At 45.4% G+C, this 21,465-nt stretch overlaps 1 protein-coding gene across 1 annotated transcript in view; it reads right to left on the bottom strand.

Annotated features, from left to right (window-relative positions):
* Positions 1-8,246: 8,246 nt before the first annotated feature.
* Positions 8,247-21,465, bottom strand: part of PTPRJ (protein tyrosine phosphatase receptor type J) — a 178,964-nt gene continuing 165,745 nt past the window's right edge. Inside the window, exons 22-25 of the mRNA XM_070804250.1 lie at positions 20,631-20,750; positions 15,282-15,442; positions 13,655-13,790; positions 8,247-11,907 (exon numbers count right to left, since the gene is read on the bottom strand). Coding sequence (XP_070660351.1) covers positions 11,749-11,907; positions 13,655-13,790; positions 15,282-15,442; positions 20,631-20,750 — 576 coding nt within the window. The 3' untranslated portion in view covers positions 8,247-11,748. The remainder of the gene's footprint in view (positions 11,908-13,654; positions 13,791-15,281; positions 15,443-20,630; positions 20,751-21,465) is intronic.

The following is a 21,465-nucleotide window of genomic DNA, read 5'->3' as shown; positions in this document are numbered from 1 at the left end:
CTCACATCTGTACATGACTCCTAGAAAGACCATAGCTTGATCTTATGGACCTTTGTCGGCAAAGTAATGTCTCTGTTTTTTAATACAAGGTCTAGATTTGTCACAGATTTCCTTCCAAGGAGTAAGCGTCTTGAATTTCATGGCTTGCAGCCACTGTCCACAGTGGCTTTGGAGCCCATGAAAATAAAGTCTGTTTCTACTTCTACTGGGTACCCCAGGCCCAGGGTCTGACACTGGGAAGACTGTTTCCAAATCAAAGCTCAGTCTGCTCGCTGCAGGACAGGCCAGTAATCAAGAGAGGAGGTGTTGAGGCCTGGTATCTGATGGCAGGCTAGTGCCATAGACATCTTCTGGGGTCTGGATGCCAGTTTCTTTTATAGAACAGAGAGGGGAGGAGAAGGGCAGGAAGTGAAAAGGCCATTGTTGCTCTTTAGTCACTAAAAAACTCTTTGCCACCCCACGGACTGTAGCCCACCAGGCTCCTCTATCCAAGGGATTCTCCAGGCAAGAACACTGGAGTGGGTTGCCATTTCCTTCTCCAGGGGCTCTTCCTGGCCCAGGGATTGAACCTGCAACTCTTTATATCTCCTCCATTGGCAGGCAGGTTCTTTACCACTAGCGCCACCTGGGAAGCCCAAAGAGGGAATAAATCTTGAAAACATCTCTTGGCTTGGCCAGCATGGGGTGGTGCAGGAATGGAATATATTAATTTCCTCTTTCCTGCCGCCATTCGCAGGTGGACAGGGTCAGAAGGTCTCCCTGAGAGTTGAACAAAGGCACTTTAGTTTGACATTCAGGCAGAGGGGCAGGTTCCCGGAGGCAGGCCATTACATATGCTTTCAGCTATAGACCAGTCCATCCTAAAGGAAATCAGTCCTGAATATTCACTGGAAGGACTGATGCTGAAGCTGAAACTCCAATACTTTGGCCACCTGATGCCAAGAACTGACTCACTGGAAAAGACTCTGATGCAGGGAAAGATTGAAGGCAGGAGGAGAAGGGGACGACAGAGGAGGAGATGGTTGGATGGCATCACTGACTCAATGGACGAGTTTGGGTAAACTCCAGGAGTTGGTGATGGACAGGGAGGCCTGGCGTGCTGCAGTCCATGGGGTCACAAAGAGTCGGACACGACTGAGCGACTGAACTGCTGCTGCTGCTAAGTCACTTCAGTCGTGTCCAACTCTGCGACCCCATAGACGGCAGCCAACCAGGCTCCTCCATCCCTGGGATTCTCCAGGCAAGAACACTGGAGTGGGTTGCCATTTCCTTCTCCAATGCATGAAAGAGAAAAGTGAAAGTGAAGTCGCTCAGTCGTGTCCAACTCTTAGCGACCCCATGGACTGCAGCCTACCAGGCTCCTCCGTCCATGGGATTCTCCAGGCGAGAGTACTGGAGTGGGGTGCCACAGCTATAGACAACCTCCTGTTACCGATTATAATAACAAAAGCAATGAAAAGCAAAGGTTAAAGTCAAAGAAACAGATCCAATGTGGAGTTGGGTTTTGCTCTTCCCCTGTCCCTGGGATTCTCCAGGCAAGAACACTGGAGTGGGTTGCCATTTCCTTCTCCAATGCATGGAAGTGAAAAGAGAAAGTGAAATCGCTCAGTCGTGTCCGACTCCTAGAGACCCAAGAGTCCCCTTAGCTGGTTCTAAAACCAGAGACATACAGGAGGGCTAAAGGTAACCAAGACTTCACTTGTGAAGATTGTACACGTATGTTTGCTTATTCCTGGGAAGAGCGCAGAGAAAGAGACTGAAAACTGTCTGCGGCTCTGACTGGGTTCTCAATACTGCCCCAGTAGGCACCCCACCCACACAGGGAGGCCACTGCAGCCACTCTTGCTCCTGGTTCTGTTCTCGACAGAAGTGCCACGGCCGAGGAATGCGCACTCGCCTGCAAGGGATCCATGAACCAGCTCAGACCTGATCCTCAGGGTTTCTGCTCCTACACCTCGGGCCCTGTCCACGCTCCCAGTAGAGTGGTGACTGCTACTGAGCACCAGAAATTCCTGGCCCTGACTCCAGCTCCTCCACCTCCGCCCCTACCTCCCACCAAGGTGGTAGCTGCTTGTACACCCTCGGGGACAATATGACCCGTGCTCCCTTCAAAGCCAGCCAGCTCTCTGACTTTATTTTTTGCAAACCTGTTTTCCTCCATTGCCATCTGACAACCTGAATTGCTTTCTCAGCTCAGTCCTTTGGCGCCATCTAGTGGCGATATGCGAAATAGCTGCCGGGCCTCAACTGCCTGCAAGAAAGTTAAGTTAGGCTGTGTCTACAGATGCTGGGAAATCCCTACGTCGGGAAGATCCCCTGTAGAAAATAGCAGTTGCGTGGACAGAGCGGCAGAGTTGAACACAATGACTGAGCACACACACCATTTATAGGGTAACGCCTAGGCTCTTCTGTTTTTCTTCAGAGGGCCCAGGGACCACCCAGCAAGGGAGCTGTGGAACCCCAGATGGGGTGGGAGAGCTGTAAGAACTTTGAGGAGCAGGGCTCATCCTCTTCTCCCCCTGCCTTTTGCCCCTGCCTCCTCCCCCTGCCCCCCAGGTCCCCACCAGGCCCTCCACCCTGGCAGACACACACTCAACCAGGACCAAGAAGGTGGGCCCCGTTCTCTCCAGCTTAACAGCTCAGAATCTAATACCGTAAATTTAACTTTCACTTTTTAACAAACTCCCTGCAACTGGAGGTACTCAAAAAAGCCTTGGATTCACACTCATTTTGAAGAACTTGGTAAATTTGGACAAGTATATCTTGAAATATGTTACAGCTTACTTTTCTAAGTCAAGAAGAAAAATGCTAAAGTTTTAAAGTAGTCTCAACAAGAACTCCATACTCAGTGGGGAAAATTATAAATTTTAGGAAAGTAAAAATAAAAGCCACTCATAGCCCCCCACCAATGGGAGCTTCCCTGGAGGCTCAGTGGTACAGAATCCTCCCGCCAATGCAGAGGACATGGGTTTGATCCCTGGTCTGGGAACATCCCACAGGCCACGGAGCAGCTAAGACCCACCTACAGAGCCTGTGCTCTAGAGCCCGGGAACCGCAACACTGAGCCTCCTGGCCCTAGAGCCTGGGCTCTGCACCAGGAGAGGCTGCTGAGATGAGAAGCCTGCCCCCTGCAGCTAGAGAGCAGGCCCCACTCACCGCACCTAGAGAAGAGTCCTCAGAGCAACAAAGACCAGCATAGCCAAAAATAAATACATTTTTTTAAAAATTATAACCACACCATTACTTCCCTGTGGCGTTATCTTTCTTGTCTTCTTATATGCTTACCTAACTGCTTCCTGGAATTATTTTCTTATGGTTGTATAAACTGCTTTTCTCACTTCAGCACTTGATTTTTATTTCCTGTTGTAAGCAAGCTGGACCCTCTGGGCCCTTCCCAGGACAGACCTCCCCCACCCTCCCCACCGTGCCCTCTGCCTGCCTCTTGTCTGCAGAAAAATTTTAGCCGAGGAATAAACTTAGGGACTTCCACGGTGGTCCAGTGGTTAAGAATCCTCCTGCCAAGGCAGGGGATATGGGTTCCATCCCTGGTCTGGGAAGATCCCACACGCCATGGAGCAACTAAACCCGTACGCCACAACCATAGAGCCTGGGGGCTCCAACCACTGAAGCCCCTACACCCGAGGGCCCACGCTCCACCACAGGAGAGCAGCCCCCGATCGCCGCAACTAGAGACAGCCTCCACACAGCAGTAAGACCCAACACAGCCAGAAACAGGATGCATTTAATCAGAGAAGTGACAGAACGCCGAAGAGAAGCAGCCAAACCGGACAAAATAAGAGCAGTTTAGCCTTTAAAGCCAAGAACATTTAGTTCCTCTTCAAGGGCTGTGAAGTCAAAGTGAAAGTCATAACCGACTCTACTGCAGCCACGTGGACTGTAGGCCGCCAGGCTCCTCCGTCCCTGGAGTTCTCCAGGCAAGAATCCTGGAGTGGGCAGCCATTCCCTTCTCCAGGGGATCTTCCCAACCCAGGGATCGAACCCGCGTCTCCCTCACTGCAGGTGGATTCTTTACCGTCTGAGCCTCACGGGAAGGCCTCACGGGCTACACATTCATCTGTTTCCAAAAGATTGCTACACCAGAGGCTCTAACAGACTTCCCTGCTTCCGGGCTCCCGGCAGCCCGAGCTCCATGCAGAGACCAGCGTGTCAGGACTCTGCTCTGGAAACTCTGATGGCCTCCCAGGGCTTGTAGCCTCTCCGGACCTCGGCTCACGAAGCTCCACTCGATGGGCCCTGACTTCCGCTCTGGCTTCATATCGCGCCTTAGCTCCTTTACCAACAAGGCCCCAGAGACCACACCGCTCTTCAAATGCCAAACCCACTCCTGCCGCAGTTTGTCCGAGGCTGCCCCCGCCCACTCCCTCGGGGCTTGCTCTCTCATTCCAGCTGGAAGGGATCAACAGGTACGTGTTCAATTGCTTCTTCACTTCCTGCCTCTCTGTAGGCCCTTAAATTCCACAGGGGCAATGATCATGCCTTTTTATCTCCCCCCACAAAGGTACATACCAAGGGCCCATTGCCAGCCCACAGTACTTGATCAAAACAAATCTAAGTTGATTTAAAAAAACAGCTGCACCTACCTGGTGTTTCAGATGTCCTAGACAATACGCTGACTGTCTCGGCACATCACAGCGTCACCCGTCACCACACTCCTCCGTCTTCCTTCTTTCTGAACTAACCCTCAAGTTCCCCTGCAGGGACATGAAAGTAGGCCCTGGAAGCTTCCCAGTTGAAGCGGTAATGGTCAGGGGACCATTCAAGACATGTGGATGGATTCAAAATACACGCAGGACGATGCCCTCCGAAGAAACTGAGTCTCTAGACCACTTAGGATTTAACGAGAAGACGCCCACCCGGGCCCAAGTCGACTCAGGCCCTTGAGGCTGTGGACTCAACAAGCCACAGATGTTGCTCTCCAAACTCCCCAGGCAAACTTCAGCTCTCTGCCACCTAGTGCTTCCCATCTTTTTTTTAAGACAACAAATTGATGGTTACCAGAGAGTAAGCATTTCAGAGGAGGGATAGCTAGGGAGTTTGGTATTGACCTGTGTGAGTGTGTGTTTGTGTGTGTGTGTGTGTGTGAGAGAGAGTGGGTGGGTGTGAGTGTGTGCTCAGTCATGTCTCTTTGCAACCCCATGGACTATACATACATAGCCCACCAGGTTCCTCTGTCCATGGGATTTTCCAGACAAGAATACTGGAGTGGGTTGCCATTTCCTCCTCCAGGGCATCGTCCTGACCCAGGGATCAAACCCTCATCTCTTGTGTCTCATAAACTGGCAGGCAGATTCCTTACCGCTGAGTCAACTTGGAAGTCCCCCTGACGAGTACACACTGCTACGTTGAAAATGGATAACCAACAAGGATCTACCATGTAGCACAGGGAACTCTGTGCTCAGGCCTCTGAACTTTGGGCCTGCAACGTCCTTCTTACCACCATATGTCTGGAAGCCTCTTTTTAAAAGCAAAAGATTTCCTATCCTCACTGAGGCAAGTAGTCACATCTGGAACAATTACATTGTCATATGCTCCAGACCTGTGCTCTCTACCTAATCAGAAAAGTAATTACAGCAACAGGCTCCGGGCAGACCTGGACACACTACAGGAATCCGTGCCCGGAAAACTACCTGATTCCACCCAGTGTTTCAAACAAACAACTCAGGAATGTGCTGGAACTCTCAGGAGTTGTTTTGACTTGGCAAGCAGGCCAGCATTTAGCTGTTATCTCCAGATGGCTGGCGCAGGCGAGGAGGATGAGAAATAGAGAAAGGGAAGTGGGGAGAGAGACAAGGACGGAGGGGGTGCGATCAGCAAAGCAAACGAAGGACCTGCTAGGACCCAACGGCGAAGACCACGGAGGACCTCATGAGACCTGGAGGCTCCAGCTGAGCACGCTCCAGCGTGGTCTCTTCTGTGTGGGAAAGTACACCGTTCACTCCCACTAACCAGCCAAGAGTCTGGTGCGCCCCCTGCGTCCATCTTACTGTGGTTACTCACCTTTGTGACCACCATGCGCTTTCCACGCAAAGAAAATAGTGAAGACAAAGTAGAGTGTGTGTGTGTGTGTGTGTGTGTGTGTGTGTGTTAGTCATTCAGTCGTGCCCGATCCTTTGCAACCTGGGCTGAAGCCTGCCAGACTCCTCCATCCATGGTATTCTCCAGGCAAGAATACTGGAAAGGGTTGCCATTCCCTTCTCCAGGGGATCTTCTCGACCCAGGGATCGAACCCAGGAGTCCCACACTGCAGGCAGATCCTTTACCGTCTGAGCCACCAGGGAAGCCCACGTCTCAGTAAGTTAACTTATTTATGTATGTACACACACACAGGACTGGTCAGCATCTTAAAGGTGAGGCCGTTTCCGTCAACCAGGCTTACAGTCCCAGGGTTCTTCCCTGCCAGGGCCATCAGCCACCACCTCACCTCACCTTGCCCCACCCTCCCTGCAAGCTCACATCTCACCAGCCTCCACGCGGGCACATTCACCCTCTGCCTTCCCCCTTGTATCCTCCTCCTAAAATCCTGCTCAAGATTCAGCTCACCTGCCATCCCCTCTCTCACGCTCCTGGGATTCCTGTCTCCTGCTCCTTTAAATCGCTTCTGGTATTTTTCGGGTTCATTTTGCATTTGCGTCCCTCATGCCTCTGGCCGTCTGGACTGTCCACTTCTTCCAGGCAGGACTTGTGCGGTGTTCACCTTTATCTTCCTGACGGGCTTGACGCCGGGGTTGAGTGATGAGCTTGTAGCGACACTTTCTCCTTGACACACTGTGGCTGCACTGCCTTAGTGAAAATGAGCTGGTGCATCCAGGTGTGATACACTATTTTTCTCCATATGTTCATCATCTGTTAGATTCTAACATACTAAGGATTTAGTTTACATACGTTTGTCCACCTCCTCTCACTCTGCTGGTAAAGAATCTGCTTGCAGTGCTGGAGACCTGGGTTCGATCCCTGGGTTGGGAAGATCCCTTGGAGAAGGGAATGGCTACCCACTCCAGTATTCTGGCCTGGAGAATTCCATGGACTGTATACCCGCGGGGTTGCAAAGAGTCCGGACATGACTGAGTGACTTTCACTTTCCACGAGGGCAGAGATTTCTATCTTGTTCACAGTTGAACCCTCAGCCACCAAGGTATAGTTGCTGGTGGACAGTAGGTACTCAGTACATCACTGTTGAATGGCTTGATTTACTTCCGGAAAGAGGAGCAAGAGATATCTTAAAATCATCTCAGTCCACTTAAGAGTTTGCATCAAGGCATAAGGGAGTGAGATGAAAGAAAAACCCCCCAAACTGCTACCGTCCCCTGGAAATTTTGAGATTCCCCAAATCCATCAACCAGAAAGCCTCTAAAGATCCTGGAGGCTTGCCTAAGGCATGTGAGTCCCCCCAAGTGGGTGTCTGTCCACCTGCAGACCCCTGCCTCCCACCCTCTGGGAACATATGCCACCACACTTTGGAGGTGCCCTCACCCCCCAGGCCCCACTTTATCGCCCTCCGTGTGTGTTCTGGGCTGACTTTTGTTGTTCCTGCTGCTGTTTAGTCGCTCAGTCGTGGTCCAACTCTTTCGTGACCCCATGGACTGTAGCCCACCAGACTCCTCTGTCCATGGGGTTTCCCAGGCAAGAATACTGGAGTGGGTAGCCATTTCCTCCTCCAGGGGATCTTCCCGACCCAGGGACTGAACCCACATCTCCTGCATTGCAGGTGGATTCTTTACCACTGAGCCACCAGGGAAGCCCTTTGGGCTGACTTATGTGCCCCCAAGGTTTATATGCTAAAATCCTAACCTCCAGTGCCTCCCAATGCAACTGTATTTGGAGATAAGAGTCTCCAGAGGTAACTCAGGTCATGTGAGGTCATTAGCATGGGCTGTGATCCCCAGTGACTGGTGTCCTTGTAAGAAGAGGAGATTAGAACACATGGGGGCAAGATGGTCATCCACCAGCCAGAGTGGCCTCAGAGGAAACCAACCTACCGACACCTCAATCTCAGACGTCTAGCCTCCAGGACTGGGAGATGGTCCGTTTTTAATGTTTAAGCCCCTCAGCGTGCTGTACTTTGTTACAGCAGCCCCTAGCAAACCAAAACAATGTGGAAAAATCCCAAGGGAAACATGCTTTTGTTAAGGATCCCCCAGCTGAACAGAGGCCAGTAAACTGCTCGGTAAACCATATGATGTGGATGTAAAGTAAGGAGGCAGAAAGACAAGCAAACAGAGGCATGATGTGTTGACATTTTTTTATATTTGGTATTTATAAGTCTTTTTAAAAAAATTTTTTTCAGGCCATGTTTTTCCTTAAAAAACAAACCAAAGAGGGGGAAAAAAAGCAACCAACAGCAATACTCTGTACAAGTATAACAAACATTAGAAATATGCGTCATTCCAAAATAGTTACAAGAAAATTACAGGTTTAGAGTCCACATCAACACATCTTCTTCACAGGTGCCCCCGAGGGGATAAAAAGCTACAGTATATTGAATACTCGACTGCTACACAGAGTCTGCAAATTCAGAACTTGAACTTTGGAGGCAAATCAACATCAGTCACCAAGGCTTGTTTAGCTCAGCAAGTGCAATCAAGCATTTCAAAAGGAAACCAGGCTTTTTCACCCCCAGATGAAAAGCAATCGTGAATCAGCTGCATAGTCGGGCCCAAGCCCCAGGAGCCTCCGACTCTGCGATGCCCACGTCCAGTGGTCAAGTGTGCCCAAATCCAGCTGGTGGTTGTCACGTGGCCACAGGGAAGCAACCTGCATCTCATTTCACACCGCTGCCAACCATCACTAGATTTAACTTTGCAGACAAAAACGTCCTTGCTCTTGGAAGAAAGAGGCCGAAATCCCCCAAACCAGCTCAACCCACGCTGGCTGGTGTACTTCTGCACTTGTCAAATGCTAAGCAGGGGCAATCACGCCCTCCCCATGACCCCACTGGACTCAGTTTTAGCTCGTTGCTCCTGGGACGAACCCTAACCCTAATCCCAGGAGTGACGGTTTGGGGCAGGAGCTCAAAAGCGCTCTCTCTCTCCTGTGACTAGCCCTCAGCCTGCCTGTCCTCTATATTTACACATTAATCTTCCCTTTTCAATCACTGTGCTATAAATACCCTCACCACCCACCCCCACCCCCCTCCCCTACCCCCTGGCCCCTCGCCAGGCCTCTTCAGGATGCAGAGAAGCATCATGAATGACCTTCGTGTGACCTGCCCATTTGGAAGCCAGACCTGGCCACCGCAAGCCTTCCTCCCGGGACTGGGGGTGACGTCTGAGTGAGGCTGACCAGGCTATGGCCCATTTCCCAAGCTCATCCCAGGCGGAAGGGAGGAGGGTTTCTGATCTTTGCATTTTTTACACCCATATGTTTCTAATTATTGTGGGTTTCATCTTTTAAAGGAATTTCTGGAGTCAAGTCCTTCCCCCTGACTTCCCCAGGACAGCAGCAGTGACGCACGCAGGGTGTACGCCTACGTGGGGCCTGACGGTACCTTGGCACCACCAGCATGGCTTCCTGGCAACTGGAGTGGGGAGGGGTGGGACCCCAGAACTGCCGCCTGGACCGGGACCCCTGAAGAAGTTAGGGAGCTCTCCAAGACAGGCGCGAGGGGCAGACCCGCGTGAAAGACTTGGAAGCCATCGCCCAAACCCAGCTTCACTCAGCAGCCCAGGATGGCAGGGCTTCCCTGATAAGGACCAAAGAGGACCCAGCCCAGCCCGCCCGCTCCTCGAAGCGCCCGACACGGAATGAAGTGCTTTCCGCCACAGAGAGAGCAAAGGACACAGCCAAAAGTGCAATTTCCACTTGGGAAGTAAGGTTCTCCCAAAACACAACACCATCATCACCTCTCCTCTCTTCCTTTCAGTACCTCAAAGGGAAAGGGAGACAAAAGACGTATGGCCCTCGACCCCGGCACTGACCCAGGGGTTCTCCGTACGCTGTGGTTCCCCCTCCGGAGCGCCCCATGAGTGCTCAAAGGCCCAGCGAGCCGGGGCGCAGGGTCAGGAGACGGGCTCCCACAGGCCCAGGGAGACCGGGGCGCTCAGAGAAGACCCCACTCCCATTTCCAACAGGACACATCGCCTACACTTACAGCAGGATTTATCCCTGTGGGAAACAGCCACAGGACTTGCGGGACTTGATCAATCCTTCATAAGACCTCGAACACTTCATTGCTTATTGGAGGAGAAACTTAATACATCTTCAGAATAGAACCTGAGCCACAATATAAAATAAAACAAAACAAAACAAAGAAACAAATCCTTTCGTGTTAATTAATGCCTTGAGAAGTTTACAGATTATGTACCAATAAAATAAATCCACATAGATTTGGAAACTCTCAGTGGATACACACCTGAAAGCCAAATAACAATAAACAAAAAATTAATCTACATTTTTTTAAAAAAATCAAAGTAATTACAGCAGCAGTATAGTGAAAAAGAGGTTTTAAAAATAATAATTACATCTTTGATACAAATTCAAACTTTGTACACCTCAATTTCAAGGAATGACTGTTCTAAGAGTTTAGTATATATATATACAGTAGATATGGATATGCGTCACTGCACGTACAGACCAAAGCCAGTAGACTTTAAGAAGGGATTCATCTGACACCGTTTTCACACGGAAGTGTTCACAGACTGCCACACTTTTAGAAACACACACACACACACACATACACGGACACACAGAGACACATAAAATGCCAACCTGAGTAAAATGTTACTAAAAACCTAGAGCATCATGAATCACTAAGTCACATATTGCACCTTTAAATAATCCTTCTTACCAAACACAGAAATGAGAAAGAAAAAAAGATAAAACAGGGACAATAAAAGATTATTGTGTCACTGAAGGGTTGGTTCCTCTGCTCACCCGACTCCCACCCCCAAAATTTTCAAGATGATAATTTAGTTTCCACTCTTGCTCAACCAGTGAGCAGAAAGTGTGGTCATCAGAAATGTCTTTGGGGAAAAATAGGAGGGAAAAGGAATGAAAGAACAGAGCACAAAACAGGAGATGGGGAAGTGTGGGGTGGAGGCGAGATCTTCTCTAATCAAATGAGAATAGGAATGTTACTGAGAAGTCTGAACCTCCAATACTAAACTACTGTTTAAATATTCCACATAGTCCAATTATGAGATTCAGTACAAAAATAGAGATATCTACTGAGTTTTGCCTGTGGAAGCATAATTCAGAAAAGGCACATGTTCAAATAGAAAACACAGGTGGAAGAGGTACCACATACCCCTCCCTATGTGATAATCATCCACAATTATGTATTTTCCATCAGCTAGATTCCAAGATACAGTAGGTAAAAATAGACCTCTGATACTTAAAATATATTCAACCCAACACAATCCTGGCTTTAGCGTGTGAATCATATAAAATAGTCTTTTTAAAAAAGAATGTCTTGTAAAAGGAAAAAAAAAAATCATAGCTCACTTTTCCTGGTATTCTGTAATTCTCAAGAGAAAAAAAAAAAAAGTGAACTCATCCCATTGGTAATCAGGAATGTAGTTGATTTGCTCGCCAGCCATCCACAGCCCCTGATAGCCCCAGCCTCTCATTTCTCATGCTTTACACATGCAGCTTCACACTCTCAAATTAGTTCTAACAAAACAGAACAAAGAATTAGGATATTAGACATATAAAAACATGTCAACATCGGGGCATTTTCCTTTGCTGTGGGTGTGATGGTCTGGTTAACTCCAGAAAGGTTTTCCTTTGGAATTAGGCAATGTAACCGTTTGTCTTTCCAAACGTGGTTATGGGTGAAAGGTTCTCATAGATTGTCATTGCAGTTGTGTTCTGGTAGATAAGATCCACCTTTGAGTCCTTCTGGGATCTGATAATATCCAAAACACACTGATTGAGGAAAACATACTGGTCCTGTTAGAAAAAGAAAGAAGAAAAAAAAAAGAGAAGCACCAAAGATTAGCACCCAAGGTTTTCTCAGATTTCCACCCTCCAACCCCACTCACCACAAGCGAACACTCCAAGTTCACATGGTCAAGGAGTAATTACATAATGGGGAACTCTGAAAGTAGAGGTAGCAAGGTTCTCGTCACTAACGAGTATCAACCAGAGGGGTGCACCCCACACACAGCTCGGCTCCTCAAGAAGTACCAGAATCTTAAGGAAGGGCAAAGAGAATACGTGGAGGAGCTAAGGCACGTGCATATTCAATCAGCAAAATGCCCAGCAGTTTTCTTGGCTACGGAGGATGTGAATGAAGAATAAGGAGTAAGCTGTGATTCTCAGCAAAAGGGGTGAAATAAAGGTGGCTGGTCAGGGCTGAGCTTGGGGCTCCTATCCTTCAGTGGGGGGTGTGTAGAGATTGGGGTTATGATCAGGATTCCCACCCTTCAGACAAGCACATCAAAATCTGCAGGTAGCCATTGAAAAGAAGAAGAGGTGTTTGCTGAAAGACATCTACAAACTTTAAGAGGGGAAAAAAATCATAGGACAGCAATTATATATAAAATAGTTTCCAATTTTTCAAACATGCTCTAGGAAGGAACATCTGCAATATCCTAAAACATAAATGAACTTGAGGACATTATACTAAATGAAACAACCAAGTCACTAAAAGGCAAAAAAAAAAAAAGCTAATTATAAATTCTTCTCAAAAAAATAAAATACGCTCCATGTCTGTACACGTTTTTGTTTTTTTTTTTTTTAACAGAAGTACATAAAGAAGCCTATAAAGATATATTGTTGCTGTTGCTCAGTTGCTAAGTAATGCTGACACTTTGCACCCCCATGGACTGCACACCCCAGGCTTCTCTCTCCTTCACCATCTCCCAGAGCTTGCTCAAACTCATGTCCATTGAGTCAGTGACACCATCCAACCATCTCATCCTCTGTCGTCCCCTTCTCCTCCCGCCTTCAATCTTCCCCAGCATCAGGGTCTTTTCCAGTGAGTCAGCTCTTCACGTCAGCTGGCTGAAGGACTGCAGCTCTGCAGACTGTAAACACTAACTACCTCTAGGGCATGGAATTGGAAAAGAAAAGGCAAAAGAGGAAAAATGTCCTCTGTATAATCCTGCACTAAGGTTTTTGATATGAACAAATTTATGCAATTTTCAAAATATTTTAAAAAGGGACGAGAACATCTGTAAGCAGGCGTAAGATTTCTGTGTTACCCAAAATCTAAAAGATGAAGAACTATGACTCCATATAATTAGAGCAGAAAAAAGAATATCTCTCTACCAACCAACACAGGAGGCGACTCCACTCTTCCCACCCCAGCCACCTGCTCACCCCAAAGCACCCAGGCCTCTAGAACATTGTCTGCTGGACTCAGAAACACAGCATCTCTTCACAGAGTCCTAAACTAGTTCAGGGTGACGGCCTGACACTAGATTAATATTCCGCTCTATCCTGGTCAGGATGCCTTCACCCTGACAGCTTTGAGGGCTATTTCCCAGTTCCCTTGTTGAGAACACGCCTTGAGCATGCTGTTTATCTGGAACATTTCAGGGAATACATAGAGCTGGTTCACATTATCATACACCAGAAACTTACACTGTAAAGCAATTATACTCCAATTTAAATAAATAAATAAAATTAACAACAACAAAAAAACACACACAGACAGGAAGGGAGAACTGTCACACACAGACGCTGGCCTCACCTCTGTCTGCACCATTAAAGGCCTGTGCATGCGAAGGTCGTACACGATGCCGTACACGTCCACAGTGTTCTCGTTCTCTATCTGATAGATAAGACGGTCGATGGCCACGAAGGTGCCCGTCCTTCCCACCCCGGCACTGAAAAACAGGGGAAAGGAGCACGTCAGCACGGGTTGAGTGTGCTAAGTCACTCCAGTCATGTCCGACTCTGTGATCCCAGGGACTGTAGCCCACCAGGCTCCTCTGTCCATGGGATTCTCCAGACAAGAGTACTGGAGTGGCTTGCCATGCCCTCCTCCAGGGAATCTTCCTGACCCAGGGATCGAACCTGAGTCTCCTATATCTCCTGCGTTGGAAGGCAGGTTCTTAACCACTAGCACCACCTAGCATGGGTCCCCTCTACTATAAAAGTCCCACTTCCCTATTTGTACATATATCCTGCTCTCCCCAGCTACCAGGCTTTGAGGGTCAAGGCCAGGACCATTAACCATTGGCTTAATTAAAACCTCAGCAAGTCAGACTGTACTAGCTTGGAACTGGGACCCAAGTCCTAAAGTTACTTTCAAATCAGATGCCACAAATAAAACACCGTTAGAGGTCTTTAATCTCAGTCCCATCGAAGTTGCCACTGTGTCTAGGATGGCACGTTTCATCCATTTCAATCTGTTACTCTCAAAGGGTAACAAAGTCCCTCCTGTCTTCCGTCCCAAAATCAATTCCTTTAGCTCCAAAGCTAATCGATTGTTGTTCTGCAGGAGGAGGTGGCAAAGTTTTCTCTTAAGGACCAGAAAGTAAAACATCATCAGCTTTGCAGACTCATCCTGCCATGGCAGCGTGGAAGTAACCACAGACACTATACAACCAAAGGGACACAGCTGTGTTCCAATAAAACTTTATTGATGAAAACAGGCAGCCAAATAGATTGTGGTGATGGCTTCATGGAGGTATACTCATCTCCAAACTTATCAGGTTGTATACATTCATGTACAGACAGTTTTTGTATGTGGAAAAGATATTTTTAAGTAAATAAAATGAACTAGAATTATGTATCTCAACACTGTTAAACAGCAAACCAAAATGCTAAAGAAAACAGGCTGCAGAATGACTTATACATTATAAAATCTAGTAAAGGTTTAAAGCTATATAAAACAATAGAGTTACCTACACATGCAATAAAATATAAAAGCATGCAAGGGAATAATACAGATCAACTTTTGGACCAAATGTGTAAGAAAGAGAATGGGATAGGAGGCTAGTAAGTAGAGATTTTAATTATACCTGTAATGTATTATTAACAAAAAGAAACATATATGGTGTCATGCTGAGCTTTGTTAAATTATTTTCCGCATTTTTGTAAGGTTGAAATATCTCAAAGGGAAATATTATAAATAAGAAATAAAATAGGTTATGATGTTTTTTAAAATACAGTTAGCTAACCAAACCTGACCCATCGGCTATCGTTTGCCAATCCCTGTTCTAAAGTCTCAAGGTTTAGGGAATAAATCCATTGTCCCATATCCAAACCTTCTTGAATTTATAAATACCTACTGCATCCCCTCTCGGACTTTTTTCTTTTTTCAAAAATGTCCATATTGATGATTACATTTGAAATCTGTCACATATGCATACCTGCAATGCACCAGTATTGGCGACTCAGGAGGACTCTGCTTCATGTAGTCACGAACAAGGTAGCGGAAGTTGATGAGTAGATCAGTGGTGTCAGGAACACCATGGTCAGGCCAGGAGGTGAAATGGAACTGACGCAGAGGGTGACTCTCACTTGTCGGAGTCTAAAAACCAAGAAACAAGGTTAGAGCCAGAGAGAAAGGCAAGCTAGATCAAGCCATACCTGAAGGCTGACTGCATGGTACAGCTGAAAAGCAGCTCAGACATGGTTATGACTACAAATTAGAATTATATGCTGGTAAAATAGCTAATAAAGTGCTTGCGCAGACTGCAAATCCATATAACATGCCAAGCAGGAGGGTTTACTGTCTCCCTTTTAAGAAGGGGAAACAAACTTTCCAAGTTGTGAAGTGACAGTCTCAACACTCAGCTCAGAGGCAGAAATCTCGTATCCTTCAGTTTTGAGTTCAGAATCTTCCCTTTTTATCACAGGCCCCTGCCAATAGTGCACTCACATTCTTATACCTACACCTCCTCAGAGCTTCATAAACCCCCATCCCTGAACCCAAGGGGGAATGTCACCAGCCAGAAATAAATTTATGCAAGTATAACTATGATAACCAGTGCCTTCAGGGCAAGAACTGTCTCATAATTCACATGTCTTCCAAAGAATTTTGGCTTCCCTGATAGCTCAGTTGGTCAAGAATCTGCCTGCAATGCAGGAGACCCTGGTTCAAATCCTGAGTCAGGAAGATCCACTGGAGAAGGGATAGGCTACCCACTCTAGTATTCTTAGGCTTCCCCTGTGGCTCAGATGGTAAAGAATCCACTTGCAATGTGGGAGACCTGGATTCAATCCCTGGGTTGGGAAGATCCTCTGGAGAAGGGAAAGGCTACCCACTCCAGTATTCTGGCTTGGAGAATTCCATGGACTGTATAGTCCATGGGGTTGCCAAGACTTGGACATGACTGAGCAACTTTGACTTTCTAAAGAATTTAATAAAGTGATAAGCAATCAGCAAGCACCGAGAAACTATTTAGAACTGTAGGAGTTTGAGAAAGGACTCCCTCCAAAAAAAAAAAAAAAAAAACATCTATTTCAACTTCAGACAGACAATAGAAAGTGAAGGTCATTATAACAGAGTTAGTTACGACACAGACTGCCTTCCTACAGTGGACCAAAGCACATACCTTTAATTATCAGAACTCTGCCCTGGCTGAACCATGCCCATCCCTGAGTCAACTACACTCGCTATGCCTACACCTGGGGACTGACCTCATCTGTGTGTACTACACCTGGATGGCAGGTGTTTGCTCAGTGACAGCTACCCTTTGAAGCATATTTATTTTCTTTTTTAATGGATATATATCAGGGACTCCCTGGTGGTTCAGTGGCTAAGACTCCGTGCTTCCAATGCAGTGGGCCTGGGTTTCGACCCCTGGTCAGGGAACTAGATCCCACATTCCGCAACTCAGACCCAGTGCAGCTGCATAAATAAATAAATGTTTAAAAAAAGAAGAATGCTTCTCCTAGATTTCAGATTAATTCTCTAGGACAGATTCTCAAGCTTGAAACCAGATCAAAGGGGAACAGATATTTTTATGCCTTTGATATAAACTATAGAGGGCTATGGAGAAGGCAGCGGCACCCTACTCCAGTACTCTTGCCTGGAAAATCCCATGGATGGAGGAGCCTGGTGGGCTACAGTCTGTGGGGTCACTAAGAGTCGGACACGACTGAGCGACTTCACTTTCACTTTTATGCATTGGAGAAGGAAATGGCAGCCCACTCCAGTGTTCTTGCCTGAAGAATCCCAGGGATGGCAGAGCCTAGTGGGTTGCCGTCTATGGGGTCACACAGAGTCGGACACGACTGAAGTGACTTAGTAGTAGTAGTAAAGAGGGCTATACCGATTTACACAGCCATCAAAAGATATCAGAGTCACCCATGACAGTGATTCAATTTTTAAATACCGTTTAAAAATAAAAAGGACACATACTGACTTCTTAGAATGCCTACACAATTTAGTTGCATTTATTTTCATAACTTTTGAGAGGAAAGGAGGCCATATGGATATGTCCTGGACTCCTATTAACATAACTGTCATCATAAACTATTTCAACAGCAAACGGACACTCCTGATGTCAAATTTCCAACCAAACAATTCAAAAGGGCCTTGACCTGTAAGAAAAACTCTATAAGCAGATCACCTGGAAGGGAAAGTAAAGAAGTTAAAGATGTTCTAGTTTCATTTTTTTTACAAGTGGTTGACCAGATTTCCCAGCACCACTTGTTAAAGAGATTGTCTTTAATCCATTGTATATTCTTGCCTCCTTTGTCAAAGATAAGGTGTCCATATGTGCGTGGATTTATCTCTGGGCTTTCTATTTTGTTCCATTGATCTATATTTCTGTCTTTGTGCCAGTACCATACTGTCTTGATAACTGTGGCTTTGAAATAGAGCCTGAAGTCAGGTAGGTTGATTCCTCCAGTTCCATTCTTCTTTCTCAAGACCGCTTTGGCTATTCGAGGTTTTTTGTATTTCCATACAAATTGTGAAATTATTTGTTCTAGCTCTGTGAAGAATACTGTTGGTAGCTTAATAGGGATTGCACTGAATCTATAAATTGCTTGGGGTAGTATACTCATTTTCACTATATTGATTCTTCCAATCCATGAACATGGTATATTTCTCTATCTATTAATGTCCTCTTTGATTTCTTTCACCAGTGTTTTATAGTTTTCTATATATAGGTCTTTAGTTTCTTTAGGTAGATATATTCCTAAGTATTTTATTCTTTCCGTTGCAATGGTGAATGGAATTGTTTCCTTAATTTCTCTTTCTGTTTTCTCATTATTAGTGTATAGGAATGCAAGGGATTTCTGTGTGTTGATTTTATATCCTGCAACTTTACTATAGTCATTGATTATTTCTAGTAATTTTCTGGTGGAGTCTTTAGGGTTTTCTATGTAGAGGATCATGTCATCTGCAAATAGTGAGAGTTTTACTTCTTCTTTTCCAATTTGGATTCCTTTTATTTCTTTTTCTGCTCTGATTGCTATGGCCAAAACTTCCAAAACTATGTTGAATAGTAATGGTGAAAGTGGGCACCCTTGTCTTGTTCCTGACTTTAGAGGAAAGGCTTTCAATTTTTCACCATTGAGGATAATGTTTGCTGTGGGTTTGTCATATATAGCTTTTATTATATTGAGGTATGTTCCTTCTATTCCTGCTTTCTGGAGAGTTTATCATAAATGGATGTTGAATTTTGTCAAAGGCTTTCTCTGCATCTATTGAGATAATCATATGGTTTTTATTTTTCAATTTGTTAATGTGGTGTATTACATTGATTGATTTGCGGACATTGAAGAATCCTTGCATCCCTGGGATAAAGCCCACTTGGTCATGGTGTATGATCTAACACCATACACAAAAACAAACTCAAAATGGATTAAAGATCTAAACGTAAGACCAGAAACTATAAAATTCCTAGAGGAGAACATAGGCAAAACACTCTCTGACATACATCACAGCAGGATCCTCTATGACCCACCTCCCAGAATATCGGAAATAAAAGCAAAAATAAACAAATGGGACCTAATTAACCTTAAAAGCTTCTGCACATCAAAGGAAACTATTAGCAAGGTGAAAAGACAGCCTTCAGAATGGGAGAAAATAATAGCAAATGAAGCAACCGACAAACAACTAATCTCAAAAATATACAAGCAACTCCTACAGCTCAACTCCAGAAAAATAAACGACCCAATCAAAAAATGGGCCGAAGAACTAAATAGACATTTCTCCAAAGAAGACATACAGATGGCTAACAAACACATGAAAAGATGCTCAACATCACTCATTATCAGAGAAATGCAAATCAAAACCACTATGAGGTACCATTTCACACCAGTCAGAATGGCTGCGATCCAAAAGTCTACAAGTAATAAATGGTGGAGAGGGTGTGGAGAAAAGGGAACCCCCTTACACTGTTGGTGGGAATGCAAACTAGTACAGCCACTATGGAGAACAGTGTGGAGATTCCTTAAAAAACTGGAAATAGAACTGCCTTATGATCCAGCAATCCCACTGCTGGGCATACACACTGAGGAAACCAGAAGGGAAAGAGACACGTGTACCCCAATGTTCATCGCAGCACTGTTTATAACAGCCAGGACATGGAAGCAACCTAGATGTCCATCAGCAGATGAATGGATAAGAAAGCTATGGTACATATACACAATGGAGTATTACTCAGCCATTAAAAAGAATACATTTGAATCAGTTCTAATGAGGTGGATGAAACTGGAGCCTATTATACAGAGTGAAGTAAGCCAGAAGGAAAAACACCAATATATTATACTAATGCATATATATGGAATTTAGAAAGATGGTAACAATAAGCCGGTGTACGAGACAGCAAAAGAGACACTGATGTATAGAACAGTCTTATGGACTCTGTGGGAGAGGGAGAGGGTGGGAAGATTTGGGAGCACAACATTAAAACATGTAAAATATCATGTAAGAAACGATTTGCCAGTCCAGGTTCGATGCACGATACTGGATGCTTGGGGCTGGTGCACTGGGACGACCCAGAGGGATGGTATGGGGAGGGAGGAGGGAGGAGGGTTCAGGATGGGGAACACATGTATACCTGTGGTGGATTCATTTTGATATTTGGCAAAACTAATACAATCATGTAAAGTTTAAAAATAAAATAAAATTTAAAAATAAAAAAAATTAAAGTAAATTAAAAAAAAAAAAGAAAACCTTAGGCTGAGTGAAGTAAGGCTGACACAAAAGGACAAGTATTGTAGATTCCACTTATAAGAGGTACCTAGAATAGACAAATTCATAGTAACAGAGAGTAAAGTAGCAGTCACCAGAGGAGAGGAAGAAATGGGGAATTAGTGGTTAACGGGTACAGAACCTCAGTTTGGGGTGATGCAGATGTTCTGGAAATGGATAGTAGAGATGGTTGCACAAAATTGTGAATTACTTAATGTCACTGAATTGTACATTTAAAATGATTGAAACAGTAAATTTTATGTGATGTATATTTTAATGCAATAAAAAGCGTATGCTAAAAAGAAAAAGAAGTTAAAGATGCTGAGCCATGCTCCTAAGATTCATTTATGAATAACTTATGAAACTCTCAAGCAAGCAAAGCCAACAGGTTGCATTAGGGTATATGCAGATACAGATTGTTACATTCTATAAAGAAGAAAGAGAAAATATTTTCCTGATGCATACAAAAAAAATGATTTACATCAATATCAACCTAAAAGTGTCACCCCAAAAGTAATGGATACTAATTTTATATGAGATCTATGCGTCTTGACTCCTTACTTACATTTTTCACTGTGAAGTCTCTGATGGTCCATTCTGGAAGAACAATTTCGGACGTCATTGCCACAGTTATGTCCCCGTAGTCCTGAGCCTGCTTGGAGGGCCAGTACTCCTCACATTTGGTCTAGAATGAAATGCAAACACTCAGATCACACTGTCTGCCATCACTGAAACCTCACAGGAGATGAGATCTTAAAACTGAGCATCAGAGTCTGAATCCAGGCCTTACGTGGGTTCTGCCTGACCCTTGGAATTTTGTATTTTAATTTTCAATTCCTACTAACTTTATAAATTTGGGAGTCTTCCCATAAAAATCTAGATTTCTGGTTTCTCTTGAGAAATCAGAAGACCTATCCAACACTGAGCCCCCATTTCTGCACAGAAACTGACTTACAGCTGGGCAGCCACTGTTCCTTCACAGGGGACCCTGTGCCCACCTGGCTCCCCAGCCCTACAGCAGCCCTTCCACCAACTGTTCACTGAACTAAACTCCACGTGCAGAAGAAATGAGAGCTTTTCTCAAGACTTTTAGATACACACTAACTCCAACACAACTATGGACACCAAAAAAAAAAAAGAAAATCAGATTAAATCATTTTGGGGTCTTTGATTTTGACAGCCAGTGGGCAGATGTGAACAGAAATAAAAATCAAGAGACAACCGCTCTCTGAAAGTTATCTGAATCCCTACTTGGTAACTGACTTTTTTAAAAATGAGAGGTTTGTTTTGCTTTAAAAACAGATGCCTGCTTCTCAACTCCAGAGATGCTAACTCTGGCCCAGAGATCTGTATTTATTAAACGATCCCAGCTTCTGCTTTTTAAAAAATCTTAATTTGTA

The sequence above is a fragment of the Bos indicus genome, chromosome 15 (assembly GCF_029378745.1).
Source record: "Bos indicus isolate NIAB-ARS_2022 breed Sahiwal x Tharparkar chromosome 15, NIAB-ARS_B.indTharparkar_mat_pri_1.0, whole genome shotgun sequence".
In the NCBI taxonomy this organism is placed as follows: Eukaryota; Metazoa; Chordata; class Mammalia; order Artiodactyla; family Bovidae; genus Bos; species Bos indicus.
This window is presented reverse-complemented; position numbering and strand designations above follow the sequence as displayed.